The following is a 21,135-nucleotide window of genomic DNA, read 5'->3' on the forward strand; positions in this document are numbered from 1 at the left end:
TCCTATTTGTTGTTCAGCCAATCGCTCAGACAAATAAGTTTGTTTACGTTTGCAGGAGATAATGCTGCCCAGTTCTTGTTCACGTCACCTAAAAGTGAGAACTGGTTTTCGCATGGCACTGTTGTAGCCGGCAATGCAAAATATTTACATGCCAGATGTGCTAACATTCGTATGTCCCTTCATGCTTCAACCACCATTTCGGAGGACATACGTCCATGTTTTTGATGGGTTCTGCTCAATAACAATCCAAAGCAGTGCAGATCGAGACATATTCGTTTTCATCCTCTGAGTCAGATGCCACCAGCAGAAGGTTGATTTTCTTTTTTGGTGGTTCGGATTCTGTAGTTTCTGCACCAGTGTGTTACTCTTTTAAGACTTCTAAAAGCATGCTCCACACCTCATCCCGCTCAGATTTTGGAAGGCACTTCAGATTCTTAAAACTTGGGTCAAATGCCATTGCTAGCTTTAGAAATCTCACATTGGTACCTTCTTTGCGTTTTGTCAAATCTGCAGCAGAAGTGTTCTTAAAATGAACAACATGTGCTGAGACATCATCCGAGACTACTATAACATGAAATATATGGCAGAATGTGGGTAAAACAGAGCCGGAGACATACAATTCTCCCCCAAGGAGTTCAGTCAAAAAATTAATTAACACATTTTTTTAACGAGCATCATCAGCTTGGAAAAATGTCCTCTGGAATGGTGGCCGAAGCATGAAGGGACATACAAATGTTTAGCATATCTAGCACATAAATACCTTGCAATGCCGGCTACAAAAGTCCCATGTGAATGCCTGTTCTCACTTTCTGGTGACATCGTAAATAACAAGTGGGCAGTACTATCTCCCATAAATGTAAATAAACTTGTTTGTCTTAGGGCTGGTCTACACCCAGCCGCTAGTTCGGCGGCTGGGGATCGAAGTTCTGGGTTCGACTTATCGCGTCTGGTCTGGACGCGATAAGTCGAACCAGGAAGTGCTCGCCGTCGACTGCGGTACTCCAGCTCGGTGAGAGGAGTACCGCGGAGTCGACGGGGAGCCTGCCTGCCGCGTGTGGACCGCGTCTGAACCACGGTAAGTTCGAACTAAGGTATGTCGACTTCAGCTACGTTATTCACGTAGCTGAAGTTGCGTACCTTAGTTCGACTTGGGGGGTTAGTGTAGACCAGGCCTTAGCAACTGTCTGTATAAGAAGTAGCACTGAATGGACTTGTGGGCTCTGAAGTTTTACATTTTTGAATGCAGTTATTTAACCAAAAAAAAAAAAAAAATCTACATTTGTAAGTTGCACTTTCACGATAAAGAGATTGTACTAGAGTACTTGTATGAGGTGAATTGAAAAATCTCTTGTTTTTTACAGTGCAAATATTTGTAATAAAAATAATATAAAGTGAGCACTGTACACTGTATTCTGTGTTGTAATCAAAATGAATATATTTGAAAATGTAGAAAAACATTAAAATATTTAATACATTTCATTTGGTGTTCTATTGTTTAACAGTGAGAATAAAACTGCAATTAATTTTTTGAGTTAATTGCGTGAGTTAACTGCGATTAATCAAACCCCTTAACTATAACTAAACAAGTCAAAATATTAGATAATTATGATTGTAGGGTTTTATGCTGGCTCTCATCACCATAGTATCCGAATGTCTTTATTGAAAGTCAACAGAGCAATAGCCAAGTACTCAGTGGACTTTAAGGAGTCTATTTCCTCACTCTCCAGTGGAAAAAACTAAAAGCTTTTACTTGGGTGGGACCGTATAGGAGGAAGGGTTTGGTTTATTTGGAGGGAGAGGGGTATTTTTGACTAGATGGGGGTATCTATATTGTGGGTATCATTCTTGCTACAGCGTAAAAGATTTTTCAAACCCTTCAAAAAGAATTTAATAGTGTTTCCTGAAGATGGTCCGATACTAGATTTACCGAATGTCCTTTGCAAGTTCACTCCATAGCCAGATTTCCTCAACTGACAACGCTTTATCCCCAGCTCTTACATACTTTGCCCTATAAGACACTCATTTCTACAGTGAGAGAGCAAGAGCACTTTACAGATGGGTTAGGGACTAGTATTCTACCTAATACATTTAGAATTCAATTAATTTCATGATGAAGTCAACGGGAATCTATCCATTGATTTAAATGGAAGTTTGATTGGGTCCTTTAGAGGACTGGTGTCCTGGGTTATAACTGTTCTGCACAGGCAAACCATGTCCATGCAGAATTCCATTGGGCTGTATTTGTAGCAGGATCAAGGCATGTGCAAGCAATAATGATTGAGATAGTAGATAATGTTTTTAAACATATCCTTCACCTCAACTCAGGCAGATACATTATTCTTATTGTGGTGCTTCCACCAACTGAGAAACAAACTGCTAATTGTAATCTACCAAAAAATAACTTAATTTTGCACAGAAGTATTGTGTGGGTATCTCCAAAAACATCTAAGTAGTATTAATATTATTTTCACCTGTTTCAAACAGTATTGGAAATTAAAGTTATTACAAAAGGTCTGCTCAAATAAATCACATTCTATGGGCCAGTTGTGGCTTAGGACAATTAAACATCTTTTGTGCTGGAGCAAGAATACTCCAAAAACTTTAATGATGCTGACTTTACCACAGTAACTGAAGTACCTTGACTTCCCTGAAAGCTTTCCTCACCTTTAACTTAGGTTAAAATACTAGAAGGAAACAAATAGTTCAATTATCTAAAATTTCAACCATGTAAAACATTTCCCTACACCTTGAAACATTGTGATGGCTTGCCCCAAAGCCATTTTCTAAAATCTTGAGTGAAACCCTGCATTGGATGGAGTACTAGCAGTCTTTTCCAAAACTTAAGGTCATTTTCTCCATGTTTTCAGTGAAGGCATCTGAGGGAGAGCAATACAGAAAGAAGTGAGACAGCAAGAGAAATAGGAAAATGGTGTATAGAAGTAATAGCTTAAAATAGGTGTTGTGTCCACTAAAAACCACAAATGAATGAAATGTAAAACCAATATAGTACTTTTATATGCTCATTCTCTTCTTCAGGCTATTGCTGATGCTTCTCTTTTCTCCTTTTATCTCCTCCCATTTTCCCACTCTTCCAATTACCTCAAATGCAATATATATTCCTAATCGCATGCCTCTTGATGTTTAGGCACTTGGGCTCAAAAGTATGTTTAGTCCTGGCTGAGAGAACAAGAGTGAAAAGATAGAAAATCAGGAAGTGAAGTGAGGACACACTACTTTGGAGGAAGCCACCGACATGAAGTGGAAAACTGGAAGAAAACAGCTGAGTGACAGAGAAGGAAGAAAAGGGGACAAGTCAACGTAAGAGAAGCAGAGAAGAGATAGCTTCTTGTTTTCTAAGAAGGGTTGGAGAAAAGAGGCAGGAGAGAAGAGATAACTAAAGAAAAACTTACCTGCCAGAAACCACCACCTTATCATTCACAGACTGAAAAATTGCTGTCTTAGGGCGAAAGTGTAGCATGAGGCTGCCTCGCTCCATGGAAAGCTCAGGTAGACCCGAGAAGCTATGCATACAGGAAGGACTGTGCAGACTGCACAATCACGGAGAACGGAGAAACTTGCTCCTTTAAACATTGTGACCAGACAATCAGTGAGAGGATTTGGGAGGGTTTAACCTGGCCCATATCTTCTTGCCTGGGATGACATTCTCCACCTTTTGGGTTTATCAAAGCAGCACCTCTTGGGCTCATTTGAATACAGCAACTGCAACTGTTTAGACCAAGGCAGGGTGGGGAACTCTGTGTGGGCTCACTCATCTTTTGTATGCTGCACATGTATCTGGCCTGTGACAGCCAACTAAAATCGGCCAAAGGTAGGAATGACGAAAAAAATAAAATAAAATAACCCATAAACTAAAGGGAACAGAAAAGTGAGAAATCAGACACATTTCACGTTAAAACGATACCCTCCTGAACCATTATTTTGAATTACTCCTTCTTTAGAATACACTTTGACAACAATTTACTTCAGGCATTTAAGAGGAAATGTCAATAAATTGACAATTTTGCCATTTTTGAAAGGGAATAATTCTTTACATGCAAAAATTATGAAGTGTGAACCACTTATACGCAAGCTTGTCATGTTTTATAGGGCATTCTAATCCTTAGGAAGATGTCAATTTAAGTAATAGAATAATCTAAAGGCCAGGTTACAAGCACTAGGAATAGTATAATTCTATTTAATTCCTTTTTGAGGGAGGAGAGAAACAACACAGATAATCTTGGGTTACTTCTGCTTTGATGTATAACCTGGCCTGGGCAGTTTCTTTGTAGCACTGTGTTAGTTTTCAGAGTTTTGATTTGTTGTATTTATATTTTTGTACAGCTCCTACCTTGAGGTAAGTGCTCTATAAATTTAAAACATAATTATAGATATATAGCCACTACTTCTCTGTAATAATTGTATTAGGAGAGCTCTCCCTTTTTACAGATGCACAATAATACATAGTACATGATAGCTATAAAGCCACTACTTCTCTGCAATCAATTGTTACACCATCGCTCTGTTTTTATAGATGCACAATAATATATAGCAGGGGTGGGCAAACTTTTTGGTCCGAGGGCCACATCTGGGTGAGGAAATTGCAAGGAGGGCCATGAATATAGGGCTGGGGCAGGGGGATGAGGTGCAGCAGGGGGCTCAGGGCAGGGGGTTGGGGTGCAGGAGGGAGTGGGGCTGTGGGAGGGGTGCGGTGTGCAGGAAGGGACTCAGGGCAAGAGGTTGGGGTGCGGTGTGCAGGAGGGGCCTCAGGGCAGGAGGTTGGGGGCAGGAGGTGGCTCAGGGCAGGGGTTTGGGGGGCTGGAGAGGTTCGGGGTGCGGACTCCAGCCCCGTGCTGCTTACCTTGAGCAGCTCTGGGGTGGCAGTGGTGCACAGCATAGCTAAGGTAGGCTCCCTGCCCACTCAGGCCCCGCGCCGCTCCTGGAAGCGGCCTGCACCACGTCCCTGTGGCTCAGGTGGGGGAGGGGGGCAGAGGGCTCCACATGCTGCCCTTGCCTGCGGGTACTTCCCCCAAAGCTCCCATTGTCCGCAGTTCCCTGTTCCCGGCCAATGGGAGCTGCGCGGGGCGGTGCCTGCAGGCGAGGGCAGCCGCAGTGCCGGCCGCTTCCGGGAGCGGCGCAGGGCTGGCAATCCTGCGGCCGGATCCATAGCCCTGACAGCCTGAGTCCAGCCTGCGGGCTGTAGTTAGCTTACCCCGATATATAGTTTAAAAAAAAAAAAAATAGTAATTTTAAATTCACAATAATATGAAGGGAGAATAATGTTTAACCACTAGAAAAGATTAAAACTAGCAGCATGGGTTTGATAAACTACCATTTATGGCTGGTAAATACCACCCCCATTGCTGAACAGCGTACTTTGTATTACTCTCCTCATCTCTTTTACAGTTGGAGTAGCTATAAATTACACACCACTCTACCATACTCAAGTCAAACCTAATGCAAAGTGCCAGACTATAATCTTATCAACTACTTTTCTGAAATAGGAGAGAATATGTAAACAGTATACAAAATACAGGAGAGGTATTACAGTATAATATTACAGAATATATTCAAATTAACCCACTTTCTCTTTGTTCTGGATTTTAAATTGCTAAAATCGAAGTATATTGTTCAGTCACACCGTTGATGCTGAGTTATACCCATTATACTTAACCACACCAAACACCAAATTTAGATCAGCCACTAAGTGGCAGTATCTACATTTAAAAACAAAATCATGGGAATTAGTGCAAATACAATACAATTCATAATGAGACCCACTAATTTACTACATGCAATAAAGGTTTGTTTCTTGTTAGTCGGCAGAATTCAGTGAATTGGAGTTTTATGAATTTCTGAAGTAAGAACTGCCACTGGGTTATAATCACTTGTGTAAATCAGGAACTGTCTCCATAATTGTCTATTAAGACTGCCATTAAAGACAAGAAAGATCTTTCATTCAAAACAATGAATAAGTTAAATTTATTCAGGCAGGGGAGGAGCAATCATTTCTATATTATTAATGTAAAGCAAATCCAGACAATCCAGTTAAATGTCGTGCTCAGAAATTAAAATTAACCTCACTTTATCACAAACCTGACCTCCAATGTTCAAGAACCTTTACTATTACAGGACAACCTCAACACATGAGATTCATTCATATTTTAAAAACAAGAGCTACTAGATTCCATATATGCCCAGCATTAACTGAATTAGGACAGAATCAAATACATATTTGATCATTGCGTTTTTCAACTGATCTTTAGCCTCAATGTGTTTCAGGTGTTCACAAGAGTTGGAAGAATCTTTTATAAATAACCTCAGTTGGCTGGTGCTTTGTTATGCCCAACCAGCATCATCTTTAGCCAGCACAGGATTGGAAAGATGCAAGCAAAAGTTTGTTTCCCAAGTGACCTTGCTGTTATGATTCAGCCTGCCATGCTCTGTTTTTGGCACTTTAAGGTGTATGTTAGGGTAGCTACAGCTGAGCCACATCCATTTGGGTCCCCTTTGTAAAATTCCCACATATGCTAAAGTAGAACAAAAGTGATCAAAGAGATCAGCATAATCTCTCATCAAGTTTGTGTCTGTCACTGAAATATTGTTAGCTTTAGTATATGATCCAGTCTAGTTTTTAGCGTCCCAATCAAATGGGGTTCCCCTTACCCTGCAGGCCAGAGTCCTCATTGTCAGGGATTTTTCTCTAATATTCAGCTTAAGTTGTTCCTTCTTAAATTCATCCTCACATGGCTAATAGCAACCCTTCCCTTTCCTCCCAAATACCACCTAAATATATTCTCTTACACTGTGCCTATTAGCATGTTTCCAATGTTTATGGATAGGCCAAGAGATACAAGTTACACTATTCAGACTTCACCCTTAAATGATCAGCAAACTGATACCCCTTTCTACCAGAGAAAGGCAATAGATGTGTTTCACATAAAATATATACAGCAGCATATCTACAGGGGAGATGGTATGGGCCATAAGGTTTTTCAATGAAAATGTCCTTATGTCTTCAGTCTAGTTTTTTCGTAATTGTATTTCAATAATTACCAAATTTTCTTTAATCCAAATTGAAATGCCCTCTCTCCCCTCCACTTTCAAAAAGTCCCTCAAAATGTAAGGGTAACAAGAAAATAAAGTCAATTATAATGCATTCAAAAGTTAAACAACTTTTACTTCTAAGTCTGAAAGGTTAATATCACATTTTAACACTGATGTTCACAGATTAATGTTTGCTCATTTCACATGAGTCACTTGGTATTTTGCAGTGCATGTACTGAAATATCAAGTGCACAAGAACATCCACAATGTTTTGTAGAAAGCGATTCCTTAGCCACAGTGGAGCTATTTGCTATAAATGTTGCTGAATACTATCTACTGTACAGTAGTTTGTTTCAGTATTACTTTCCTCCTGGTAGTAAGGGTGTAAATGTGGTTCTCTCAGATGTCAACAACACTAAGAGTGAATGAAAAATTGAGCACTGAAAATAAACATTATTTCTCACCCAAACTTAATTATGTTTTACTTTTTAAGTATGATTTTAAAAAGTCTTACCTATCCACCAGCTTTTTAGCAAATCCAAAATCTGTAAGCTTGATATGCCCTTCTTTATCTAATAATATATTTTCAGGCTTTAAGTCTCTGTAAACGATTTCTTTGGAGTGCAAATATTCTATTGCACAAATAATCTCCGCAGAGTAAAACAGTCCTGTGCTGTTGTTGAAACGCCCCATGTTGCGCAGATAACTAAAAAGTTCTCCTCCAGGTACATATTCCATTAACATGTATAAAAAGCGTTCATCATGGTAGGTCCAAAATCTGTAACAAAAAAGTCTTTATTAAATATTGAGCCAATAAATCATTTGTAAAACAAAGAAGATATTCTGTAAACTGGTGTTGTTCCATTGTCTCAAGGAAAGAAGTATTCTAAAATAATGCATAGCTAACTTGCGGATTTCACTGCACAAGATATCTCCAAGACCAAGAGTTCAGTAGGATTTTTAGGTATATTTGATGGATATATGGATAAGATTTCCCAGAGTTAAATTAGGTAGGGGAGAGACACCCACCCCTGCCTTAGACAAGATATAAACTTTCACTCTTCACGGTACAAGCCAACAACTAACTGGCCAAGCTTAGAAATAAAGCTTCCCTTTGTACATATTGGGTTCCGGGAAGTGGGCGGGCGGATCCCCCCCAGCCTAAGGGGAGGACCCACAGGGCCTAAAACCCAAATGATTACGGGGGACAACTAATGTAAAAACAGGGACAGGAGTGCGGTCAAAGGGTCAAAAGAAGGGAACCTGACGGGGACACCGAGCAGAGAACCCTGGACAGCGCCCACTGAATAAATAAATTAATTGAGATATCCTATCTCCTAGAACTGGAAGGGACCTTGAAAGGTCATCAAGTCCAGCCCCCTGCCTTCACTAGCAGGACCAAGTACTGATTTTGTCCCAGATCCCTAAGTGGCTCCCTTGAAGACTGAACTCACAACCCTGGGTTTAGCAGGCCAATGCTCAAACCACTGAGCTATCCCTCCCCCCTTCCCTTTGTAGGTAGGTTTTCCCCATAATTGTCTGTCATAGGGTTTCTTGAACATTCCTCTGAAGCATCTTATAGAGGCCACTATTACAGACACAATGAGCCACTGTTCTTTATCTATTAAGACAATTCCTGTGTTCCTATATTGTACTCAACATAGTGAAGCCCAAATGAAAAATAAACAGTGATCTCAATTTGGAAAACTGCTTATGACAAGGTGTCTAAATGGAGAAAAATACACTATAGCCAAACCATTTTTTTAAATTATTTAAGTCATGTCTTAATAGAAGTTTCATATCTCAGCATCTTGCACTTCTATAGTGTCTTCCATTCAAGGTTCTCAAAAGGATATTTCACAAACAGAAATGTGAGCTAGTAAAGGATTATCGTCCTCATTTTAAACTTTAGGGAAATTTGGGAAGAGAAGTTTAGTGGCTTGCCAGAAGTTTGTGGCATAGCCAGAAACAGAACTCCCATCTTTTCACACCCCGTATTATGACTTAACCATTAGACCATCTTGACTTAACAACATCCACATCATAGTTTTGATGTGCAACTGCTGCACCAATGACAACAAAGGGATTAGCTTTAACAAAACCCTCAGTCTTGACTAGGGCCTCTAAGCACTACTATAAAGAAACATCTGCACCCAGATATTAAGCTGATAATAAGTATCCCCATCCTACAGATTCTCTTTCCTCTTTCAGTTGAAAAATACTGCTTTTTCAGTAGTACTACTACACCCAGCAGTGAAAAACAAGCTATGCAACATTAAGGAAATACATTCCAGCTCATTTAAGTCAGAAGGAAGAGAGAGGTTGATCAAAACATGCTGGCTACTATTAAGTACAAGTCAACAACTAATAGTGAAGGCCGAGAGAGAGTGTGTGCACGTACGTGTGTGTGTGTGTCACACACACTCATTACATAAGCATGCTTAGCACAATGTGGAAATATTGGAAAGAGTCCAGCGGAGGGCAACAAAAATGATTAGGGGTCTGGAGCACATGACTTATGTGGAGAGGCTGAGAGAACTGGGATTGTTTAGTCTCCAGAAGAGAAGAATGAGGGGGGATTTGATAGCTGCTTTCAACTACCTGAGGGGGGGTTCCAAAGAGGATGGAGCTCGGCTGTTCTCAGTAGTGGCAGATGACAGAACAAGGAGCAATGGTCTCAAGTTGCAGTGGGGGAGGTCTAGGTTGGATATTAGGAAACACTATTTCACTAGGAGGGTGGTGAAGCACTGGAATGCTTTACCTAGGGAGGTGGTGGAATCTCCTTCCTTGGAGGTTTTTAAGGCCCGGCTTGACAAAGCCCTGGCTGGGATGATTCAGTTGGGAATTGGTCCTGCTTTGAGCAGGGGGTTGGACTAGATGACCTCCTGAGGTCCCTTCCAACCCTGATATTCTATGATTCTAATGGGGCCACACTCCTCAATCATGGGCTCATGGCATTAGACTAAAAGAATTAATAAAATAGCAAGTATAAATTAGAACTGCTGTCTCACAAAAAGTTTTGTACTGAACACAAGATCATTATCTAGCATATGCTAGAAAGGGAAGATACATTTTTTTCCACCCATAGCGAACAGACCAAATGTCACACTTGTATCCAACCTGTCGGCCTAAAGGGCAAATCTATTAAGAAAAAAGTCTGTATTGGAGTATCAGCTGAACAGGTGTTCTGAGACACATTCTGCAATTTCTAAACTGAATTGTCCCCTTACTGCTTCTGCTGCATCAGCAACACCCCATCCCCTGCCCACTGCATTGTAGGGAAAGGAGGAGAAAAGCAGAGTTGGCTGGAAAATTGAGATTTCTACCCATAAAAAAAATTCAGAGAGAGCTCTGCCTCTCAGTCTCCACACCCTACCTCTGGGGCCAGAGAGGCAGAGAGCTTGGGCACTCAGCCTCACTGGCCTTAAAACTGGATGGAGGACGAGGAGTGTAGGTCTAAGAGGCAGAACCAGGGTGCACCACCACAGCAGCGCTACCAAGATAAAAAGCTTTTGTCAATTTCACAGGGGGAAAGTAAAATTGACAAATGCCTTCTAGACAGGCAGCAAAGAAGCCCTCATTTAATTATTCCCTATGCGGAAAAAAAATTTCAGTTGTGTGAAAAGGATATTTTCCCGTCAAAAATATTCCAATTTTTGAACTCTAAAAAATAGCCTTTGCTGCACCATTACCTGCTTCCCAGACAGGCTGCGAGAGCCCCAGGAAGAGCAGGATAGTAGCTAAACTGGTTCTTCCTAAGTCTGTGGGAGTCTTGACAAAAGTAAGGCTTCATTCCCTGATACAGGAACCTGAGAAAGCCTAGCAAAAGGCAAAATTGAGACAATGAGAACTAAACCAGTACAGCTCCCAAATTCTCAGCCCCAGCACAGGTTAGCCTGGGGGAACAGGGCACAGAACTCTGGGCCATGCTTGATGTTGTTAATGATGTTAATGTCTTTTTCTAACAAGGATGTGAAGGGCTGTCATTGACATCTTTTTCCTAAATAAAGTAAAATCCTAATTACATTGTTCTGCCAATAAAAATCCCTGATAAACTCTTCCCACACCCAGTCACAGAAGAATTGCACTATGGAACACGCTGAATAACTCAAACATGCATACTCTGAGTTGAGAAATGCATTTTAAGTAGGGCTGTCAATTAATCGCAGTTAACTCATATGATAAACTCAAAAAAATTAATGACGATTAATCGCACTGTTAAACAGTAGAATACCAATTTAATTTTATTAAATATTTTGGATTTTTTTTCTACAATTTCAAATATATTGATTTCAATTACAACACAGAATACATGTACAGTGGTCACTTCATATTTTTATTACAAATATATGCACTCTAAAAATGATAAAATAAATAGTATTTTTCAATTCCCCTCAAACAAGTACTGTAGTGCAATTTCTTTATCATGAAAGTGCAACTTACAAATTAGGTTTTCTTGGTTACATAACCACTCAAAAACAAAACAACATAAAACTTTGGAGCCTACAAGTCCACTCAGTTCTATTTCTTTTTCAGCCAATCGCTAAGAGAAACAAGTTTGTTTACATTTACGGGAGATAATGCTGCCCATAAAAGAATGACGCTCGTTTAAAAAAATAATGCATTAATTAAATTTGTGACTGAACTCCTTGGGGGAGAATTGTATGTCTCCTGCTCTGTTTTACCCACATTCTGCCATATATTTCATGTTATAGCAGTCTCGGATGATGACCCAGCACACGTTGTTCATTTTAAGAACACTTTCACTGCAGATTTGACAAAATGCTAAGATACCAATGTGAAATTTCTAAAGATAGCTACAGCACTTGACCCAAGATTTAAGAATCTGAAGTGCCTTCCAAAATCTGAGAGGAACGAGGTGTGGAGCATGCTTTCAGAAGTCTTAAAAGAGCAACACTCTGATGCAGAAACTACAGAACCCAAACCACCAAAAAAGAAAATCAATCTTCTGCTTGTGGCATCTGACTCCGATGATTAAAACGAACATGCGTCGGTCTACATTGCTTTGGATCGTTATCGAGCAGAACCCGTCATCAGCATGGACGCATGTCCCCTGGAACGGTGGTTAAGCATGAAGGGACATATGAATCTTTAGAGCATCTGGCATGTAAATATCTTGTGATACAACAATGCCATGCGAACTCCTGTTCTCACTTTCAGATGACATTGTAAACGAGAAGCAGGCAGCATTATCTTCTGCAAATGTAAACAAACTTGTTTGTCTGAGTGATTGGCTGAACAAGAAGTAGGACTGATTGGACTTATAGGGTCTAAAGTTTTATATTGTTTTATTTTGGAATACAGGGGTTTTTGTACATAATTCTACATTTGTAAGTTCAACTTTCATGATAAAGAGATTGCATTACAGTATTTGTACTAGATGAATTGGAAAATACTATTTTTGTCTTTTACAGTGCAAATATTTGTAATAAAAAATAAATATAAAGTGAGCACTGTACACTTTGTATTCTGTGTGTTTTAATTGAAATCAATATATTTGAATATGTAGAAAACATCCACAATATTTAAATAAATGGTATTCTATTATTGTTTAATCGCACAATTAATCGTGATTTTTTTTAATCACTTGACAGCCCTAATTTTAAGAAATCAAGCAGAACAGCTGTATAGACCAGAAGAGTAGCTCAGAGCAGTAGAAAATCTTAAAACCAGACAACTCGTCTTTTAAAAAAAGTACTGTGACGTGAGGCAAAATGTGGCCAAAAATGGAAGACCTGGATGTGAACACCAGTTTATTGTTTTTTGTAGGCATCTCTTAAATCATTTAGCAAAAATTAAAATAAGTGCCAACAGCTAATCCATAATCTAGTAAGGCTGGGAGTATTCTTATTAGTTTTTAAATTAAGATGTCACTGACAATGAAAAAACAGTACATACTGTAAGACTTAAAAGAGTTTATTTTCACTTAAAAAGTGACATCTCTACCTCGATATAACACTACCCTATATAACACGAATTTGGATAGAACGCGGTAAAGCAGTGCTCCGGGGGGGCGGGGCTGCACACTCCAGCGGATCAAAGAAAGTTCAATATAACACGGTTTCACCTATAACGCGGTAAGATTTTTTGGCTCCTGAGGACAGCGTTATATCGAGGTAGAGGTGTATTTTTCCTTTAAATGAATGCAGCATTAATAACTCAATTTGCTTACAAAATCTGAGGCGAAGCCAACATGCATTATTTTAATATGAAGTTAGCACTTGGATCTTATGTTTACAGGGCCAATTTAAGACTCCTATTCTGCATTCTTACAATCAAGCAACTAGTTGCTATTAATGGGACGATCAAACATAGGGCTCAATTTTATTCCTAATTATTATTTTTCTGAAAGCCATAAACACACAAAGTTACAGTTGAATTCACTTAGGACACATCCTTGTTTCTGTAAGACTGGTTTTTACCTTAATATGCCCACTGAAGATAGCATACAAGATTACACTGCCTGGCTGTTGCAACAGTATAAAACAAGCATTTCCTAAACAAATGTCACATTTGAGCATGTAAATGGAGACTCAGAAGCACAAATTGTTAACTGTGCAATCAAGCACATATCCAGGTGAAATTTTAGACAGACACTTGTACAAGTTGAGTTCAGGTACAAGAAGGAACAACAAAAGTAGGTGTGTGTTGAATGGAAAAGAGTATCACCTCACTGCTACTCTTTCATCCATCAAGTAAACATCTTGCACGTGCACAGACACACACCCACAGAACCCTCCATTCTTCTTTCCATAATGAAATTGGCTACTAAAAATTATTTTGCCTCTGAGCACGATTATTCAAGAAGCATATTTAAATGTATATCCACACCAAGTTCCGTTACATTTCAGATCTGAGAGATGGTACAGCCAGTCATCACTGTACAGTACGTATTTTGTGTAAATAACTAATATTCATATCCCATTCCACCATATTATGAAAGTGAGGGCTGCAAGTTTTACCTTTTTCTTTTGTTTTAAGAGAAGACCAAATTCTGCTCTCTCCCTAGGTTAAATACATTTGCTTACATCCATTTCCTTGTACAAGGATCGCTGTATCCTCACTCCAAACTACCATGGGATATTTCTACTAACTTTATATATTGCAGGAACATTCAGAGATCCCAATCAAGATTAGGTCCCTATTGTGCTAGACACTGTGCAAACAGACTACTGCTGGGGGAATTCTGTGCCAAAACATTAAAAATTCTGCACACAGTGTTTTAAAATTCCGCAAAATTCAGCATATTTTATCAAAACAACAATATAATCAACCCGGGACTGCCTGCAGGAGTCTCAGCTGACGATGCTAGGCCTGGGTGGGAGTGGGGGAGAAAAGGGAATACCAAACTCTGTGTGGAAAAATAAAATTCTGCAGGGAACATGAATTCTGCATTGCGCAATGGTGCAGAATTCCAACAGAAAGAACATACAAAATTGCTGTCCTCACCCCCTAGTGTACATTTTAAGACAAGTGACATACAAAGAGGGGAGAGAGACAGGGACACATTTTAATGTACAAATTGCTTTTTTAATTATTTAAAAAATGTCACCTATCCTCATCTGCTCCTCAAACTCCAGTCACCATTAGAATTTCTAGTCTCACTTTAAAACTTTAGCTCCCGCAACCTCTCTAAAAGCAAAAAAGAGAATAATTCACCTGCTAACAGTAGCACAAGTTTGATTTCACCCCAGAGAGACCAGATGCATTAGCTCTGCCATACTTATTTTCCATCTGACACAAAAAGTCCTGGCATCTCACCATGCTAATGAGCCAGCTGTAACACTTTAATGAATCATTTTTTCCCTGTTTGAAAATTTCTCTAGAGCAAACAGTATTGGTGTAAAAGCAAGAGACGCTTATTTCAGCTGCAACCGTCCATGATCAATTAGCGGTTGAATGTTTAAATTATGCTCTTTGACCTCAAATGTCTAATGCTTTTAAAGTAAATATTTGAGCCCATATGTCACTAGCAGACCTGGTTTCTGGAAAACCACATTTTGGTTCTGCTTATGGATTCAAGGAATTCCAGTCAGCCCCTGCACCTGATTTGGATTCATTGCTTTGCTCGCATCATATATATCGAAGGAAGCCAAGAAGTGGTCTAGTTTGATTGGAAGTGGGTAGAATTAGTACAGCAATGCTGAATTCTATTATGCTTTCAGAAAGAGGCAGATATGGATGGCAAACAAGTATAGATTAATGCTGACTTCAGCTGCATTCATGTGTGTACTCATTGGGAGCAGCCTGGCTATACATGTGATTTTACAAATCTGCAGCTAAAACAAAAATCCATCATTCAGACATTATGTATTTGCACTATTCCTGGAGGACTTGAGGTCCATAAATCAATTTAAAATAACAGTGAGAATCATTATGCTATGAAAGGTAGCAGGTTAGTCTCCCATATGTGCTTTATCCACAGTAAAGGTATATTAAAGGCAGTAATACAATTTTTTTCCTATCTCACGTCTGTTCTGAGGAAGTTACTACCGGATGTGTGAACATTTAGGGCTTGTCTACATATTGTGGCAATGTAAACTGAAGGGGCATAAATTGTAGAGTGCTCTAAAGAGCTGCACTGTAGCAGCGCCGGGTGGATCCTGCGGACGTGCTCCAGAAGGTAGAATCATCTAATTTCACAGATAAGGGAAATGCAATACAATGGGAACAACTTGTAAACTTCATACTTTAAAGCAGGGGTGGGCAAAATACGGCCCACGGGCTGGATCCAGTACAACTAACGTTTCTGTCCGGCCCACCAGTCTCTTTGGCTGTCCCCTCGTGTTCTCTCAGCCGCTAAAAGTCCCATGGCGCTGCAGGGCACTCAGGCAGGCTGCCTGCCTGCCGTGGCCCCACGCCACTCCCGGAAACAGCTGGCTGCTGCTGGCATGGCTCTGCGCGCCCCTGGCAGTGGGGGGAGGCAGCTCTGCATGCGCTGCCCCTTCCCCCAGCACCATTTTCACAGCTCCCATTGGCCAGAAACCAGCCAATGGGAGCTGAGGGTACAGGCATCACTCAGAGACCCGCTCCTCCCCCCAAGGGGCATGCAGATACGCACCAGCAGCAGCTGGCCGCAGCCAGCTCTGGGAGTGGCACGAGGCCACGGCATGCAGGCAGCCTGCCTGAACCCTGCTGCGCCGCCGACTGGGAGCCACCTGTGGTAACTACCTCCCGGCCAGAGCCTGCACCTCGCACCCCCTCCAGCATCCCAGCCCGGAGCCCCCTTCCTGCACTCAAACTCCCTCCCAGACCCCGCACCCTCTCCATTAATATAGTAAAAATGTGCGGCCCGAAACCCCAACCGGGCAGAAACCTTGAGCCCATGAGCAGAGTTGAGGGGGCACAAAGGTGTTGGGCCCCCGAACTGCAGTGTCTTACCCAGAGTGGGGCCGTCCTGGGGGCAGCTCCACCCTCCCACACAACTCCTCCTCTCCCCCAGTCCCCCAGCCCTCACCCCACCCCACCGGCCAGGTCCTAGACAGGAAGTTAGAGCCAGGTGGTGCGGAGCAGCTGCTCCTCTGGCTGGTGGTGCCATGTAGTGGGCAGCCGTGGCATTCCCCCATCTGCTGCTGGTACCCAGTGTTGTGGCTGCTTCTCAGCTCCCAGCCCCCTTTGACTGCTCACGCAGCTGGTCAGAGGTGCCAGCAGAGCCCTTGGGGAGCAGCCACCAGCACACAGCCCCAGACATGTGGGTGGCCTGCTGAGGTGAGTCAGGCGTGGAGGTGGCGCTCCCTCCCTGGACCCTGCTGTGTAGAGCTGGCCACAGCCCTGCCAGCCCTTGCTGCTCCTCCCCCCTCCCCAGTAGAAGTCAAACTACACCTATGCCCAACAGTTTCCACCCCTGGTCAGGAGCCCCTCCTCCCCTCCGCACCCTGGAGATTTTCTAGCATGTTGAGGGGGGCTTCAGAAAGAAAAAGGCTGAGAACTCCTGACTTAAAGGACACTATTTAAGCAAATTCAAAGTTCGTTGTTACTGAGTATCTGGTCCAAAAAATAAAGAAAATAAACACCAAAGAAAAAGTGAAGGAAGACTTACAATCTGATCAGAAATGGGTGATTGACCTCTTTCAAGACTGACTTCTCATTGTGTACATGTTGTTCTTGTTTTAGCCGAATGACATCTGGAATGCTCATTACTTTCAGGGCAAAGTAACGTTTGGCCATTTTTTCTTTCACCAGATGAACCCGCCCAAAAGTACCTGTGCCTGAAAATTAAAGAACAAAAGGTCAAATGAACCAACCTTTTCTATAATTGTACATATAAGAAATGCACAAATGCAATAAGTTTGTCAAAGTAACAGTTCCTGCCCACTGAAGCGGGGTAACTGAATTCCAACTTCTCATCAGTATTTTTTACTTCTCCCCCCCCCCACACACGCATATTAAATGACATCTTCACAGCAATTTCTTATCAATATTTTGTTGCAAAATCCTATTGAGGTCCCTTCCAGACTTACACTTCTATGATTCTACAAAAATTATAAATGTTTTTAGATAAATGTCATCAAGTAAAGGTGAATAAGACAGTCCATATTTTTCTTGGTTTCTCCCTTTCAGCACATTACATTTTAGCACATTAGAAAAGTATACACAATGAAATATGTTTTACACAAACAAAATGGGGGGGAGGAGAAAATGAAATCTCAAAACATTGGCAGAATTGCAGAGTGCAGGTAAAACATAAAACATGGTCAAACAACAGATTTGATTAGGGTTACCATACGTCCGGATTTCCCAGGACATGTCCGGCTTTTTGGTTGTTAAATGGCCGTCCGGGAGGAATTTTTAAATATCTAAAAACGTCCGGGTTTTTCGATATTTAAAAATCCCTCCTGACCGGCCGGCATATGGACGTATGGTAACCCTGCCGGAGCACCCGTCCCAGGGACTGCAGGGCTCGGAGAGGTTCTTCGCCGAGGAGCTGCTAGGGGTTCTGTTGAGCTCAGCGACACACTCACAGCTGGGCGCTCCTTGAGCCTGGACCCATCCAGTGCCCCCCGGCCCCAGCCCTGGGTGGCGAGTGCCAAGGCCCTGACACGCTGCCCTGCCCGAGCTGCAGTCGCGCCGGGGAGTGTCCGAGGGCTGAAGGCAGCGCTGGAGCCGACAGGGCTGCCGGAGGACAAGTCGGAGCCGGCCCCGCACCAGCGGGCTGAGCGGGGAGTTGTCCCGGGAGAAGTTTCCCTAGGCACCCAAGCCCGTAACCTCCCTCCGTGCGGCGCCGCCAGCATGGGCGGCCTCGGGCTCCCGGCTTTCTGCCGGTCGGAGCGGAGCCTGCAGGGAAACTTCTCCTGGGACAACTCCCTGCTCAGCCCGCTGGTGCGGGGCTGGCTCCGACTCATCCTCCGGCAGCTCCAGCCCTGCCTGCAGCCCTCGGACACTCTCCGGTGCGGCTGCAGCTCGGGCAGGGCAGCGCGTCACGGCCGAGCCCTCACAAAGGAGGCTGCCTGGCGGGGCGGGGGGGGGGGGAGAAACGGGGGGGTTTCCTCCCCTCCCCTCCAGCTGCCGCATCGCGCCCGCCAAGACTGCAAGCGGAACAAAGGAGCCTCCCGCAGCCACGGCAGGAGGGAGGGAGATTCCCGGAGTGGCGGACCCTGCAGCCCCTAGGGCTAGGTGCAGCTCCCCAGCTGGAGCGGGAGGGGTTGCACCAGTCACTTCGGGGGGGGGGGGGGGGGGGGGGGGTCGGGGTTTCCACTCCCTGGTACCCCACTCAAGTTAAGAGCAACTCTCCCCTCCCCCCTTCAGTGAAGCAAGGGCAGGGGGCAAATTTAAAACTGGATCCTGCCACATCTTGTGCGGTGTGGGACCAACCCTCTGCCCCTCCGCTGTCTGGACAGAGAACATGGTGGGGGCAGTTAGGGCGGGGGGTCTCAGGAGGGGGCAGTCAAGGGACAAGGAGTGGGGGGGTTGGGGGTTCTGAGGGGGGCAGTCAGAGGACGGGAAGTGGGAGGGAGTGGATGGGGGTGGGGCTAGGGCGGGGCTTCCCCCGTCCTCTCTTTTGATTGTTGAAATATGGTAACCCTAGATTTGATACTAAATTGTTTGTGGTCTTGTGTCTCCATACCACACAAAAAAAGGCCAATTTTTCAGTGGCATGCCCTCTTTTGCAGATAGTGTATGCTAGGAATGAGTTGGGGGTGAGGAGGAAAGACTCCTGTAGAAACACCCCCCCCACACACACACACACACAAAAGGCTGCACTTCAGTCATGCATTTACCTCTATTTTTTATTTAGTGTATACATGATGTCCTTATTAAAATTGATATTATAAAAGTAAATCCATCATGAAGTGATTCACATCTACAAATCTTTTTGCCATTACACACTTCAAATACACCTTTCATCAACAAAGTATCACTACACCATTCTTAAAAAAATTATAAGCTTAAAAACAATGCACGTAGATTAAGAGCTTTAGTTTGCTTATGAGAGGAAGGTAAAGTTATAATTCCTATACAATACTTGTGCTTGCATTGTCTGTTCACCCATTTTACAGCATTGACTAAAGTTAATTGAGGATCTAAGTGAAATGACAAGTAAATATCTTAACATCACAAATTAGTTTAAAGAAATCAAGTTAAAAGGTAAAGGCATTTGTAAAAATTATTCAGTCACGTGCCCATCTTGCAAACCTCTCTCCATAATTCCAATCTCCCTTTGACAAATTATAGTTACGGGAGAAACAGAGAGAACAAGGCAAAATGACCAAAGTTAACACTTCAAACTAGAGTACTAAAATTAGTAATGACAAAATTCATTTTTCCCAAAGCTGCCTCAAACCAAAGAAAGTTCATACCTCCTGTCAAATTTACTAATTTTTTATTAATGTTTATACACTGTACCAAATTTGAAAAGGCCATGCTTTTGCATGGACACACCTTTAGATAAGACTATAGTTAGAATTCAAGGATTTGATTTTTGTTGACAAGCATCCATTATACCATATATGCACAAACTGATGATTAAATATCTCCATTGATAACTGAAATGCAGAGATGGAGAAAGTAAGAAAGACACTGCTTGAAAACTTATTAGAATTTGATTTAAGGCTATTTACTTTTGGGAAAGTAGGAACCTATACAAGAAGGATGGACTCCACCTAAACCAAAATGGAAACAGATGGCTTGTATGTAAAATTAAAAAGGTTGCAGAGGATCTAAGGGCTGGTGGAAAGCAGAAAGGTGAGTAGGAAGCACACGATTTGGGAGAAGACATCCCTTAGGGATGGGTTAATTATAGACTAGTAAAGAAGTCAGGAAAGACGTTCATAAACTACAGGTAGGAGCTAGTGAGAAACAGTCAAACGTAAAAGAGTCCCATTTAAATAGTACATATAAAGGCAAGCAACTGAACATTGACAAAATACAACTGCCACAAGTCTAAATACTAAGAGGGTAAACTAGAGTGCCTGGCATTAAATGAGGATATTGATATAACAGGCATCAAGGAAACTTGGTAGAATGAGGATAATCAATGGGACGCACTAATACCAGAGTACAAAATATACAGGAATTAGAGGAGGTTGTGCCGGTGGGGTGAGCGACACTACATGTGAAAGAAGGCAGAGTCAAAGTAAAAATCTTAAATGAATCAAACTGTACCATAGAATCTATGGATGGAAATTCCACGCTTGAACAATAAGAGTATAGCAGTAGAAATATATTACCAAGCACCTGACCAGGGTGGTGATTGTGAAATGCTCAGGGAGACTAGAGAGACTACAAAGTCTGAAAATGCAATAATAATGGGGGATTTCAACTATCCTCATAGTGACTTGGTATGTGTCACCTCAAGAACGGATGCAGAGATAAAGTTTCTAGACTGCTTCTTAGAGCAGCTTGTCCTGGAACTCACAAGGGCAGAGGCAATTCTTGATTAAGTCCTAATGGAATGCAGGATCTGGTACGTTTACATCTTGTAAGTGAACTGTTCAGTAATAGACATCATAACGTAATAAATTTAACATCCTTGTAGGGGGTAAAATGGCAAAAAAAAAACAAAAAAAACCCCATCATAGTAGCACTTAACTTCAAAAGGGGAACTAGGTAAAAGTGAGGAAACTAATTAAA

General features: G+C 42.1%; 1 protein-coding gene across 1 annotated transcript in view; it reads right to left on the bottom strand.

The window, feature by feature from the left end:
• Positions 1 to 21,135, bottom strand: part of LOC112102290 (protein kinase X-linked) — a 127,784-nt gene that overhangs the window by 46,552 nt on the left and 60,097 nt on the right. The window contains exons 2-3 of the mRNA XM_024193478.3: positions 17,105 to 17,273; positions 7,559 to 7,822 (exon numbers count right to left, since the gene is read on the bottom strand). Coding sequence (XP_024049246.1) covers positions 7,559 to 7,822; positions 17,105 to 17,273 — 433 coding nt within the window. The remainder of the gene's footprint in view (positions 1 to 7,558; positions 7,823 to 17,104; positions 17,274 to 21,135) is intronic.

This window comes from Terrapene carolina, unplaced genomic scaffold, assembly GCF_002925995.2.
Source record: "Terrapene carolina triunguis isolate 2854851 unplaced genomic scaffold, T_m_triunguis-2.0 Scaffold23, whole genome shotgun sequence".
NCBI classification, from domain to species: Eukaryota; Metazoa; Chordata; order Testudines; family Emydidae; genus Terrapene; species Terrapene triunguis.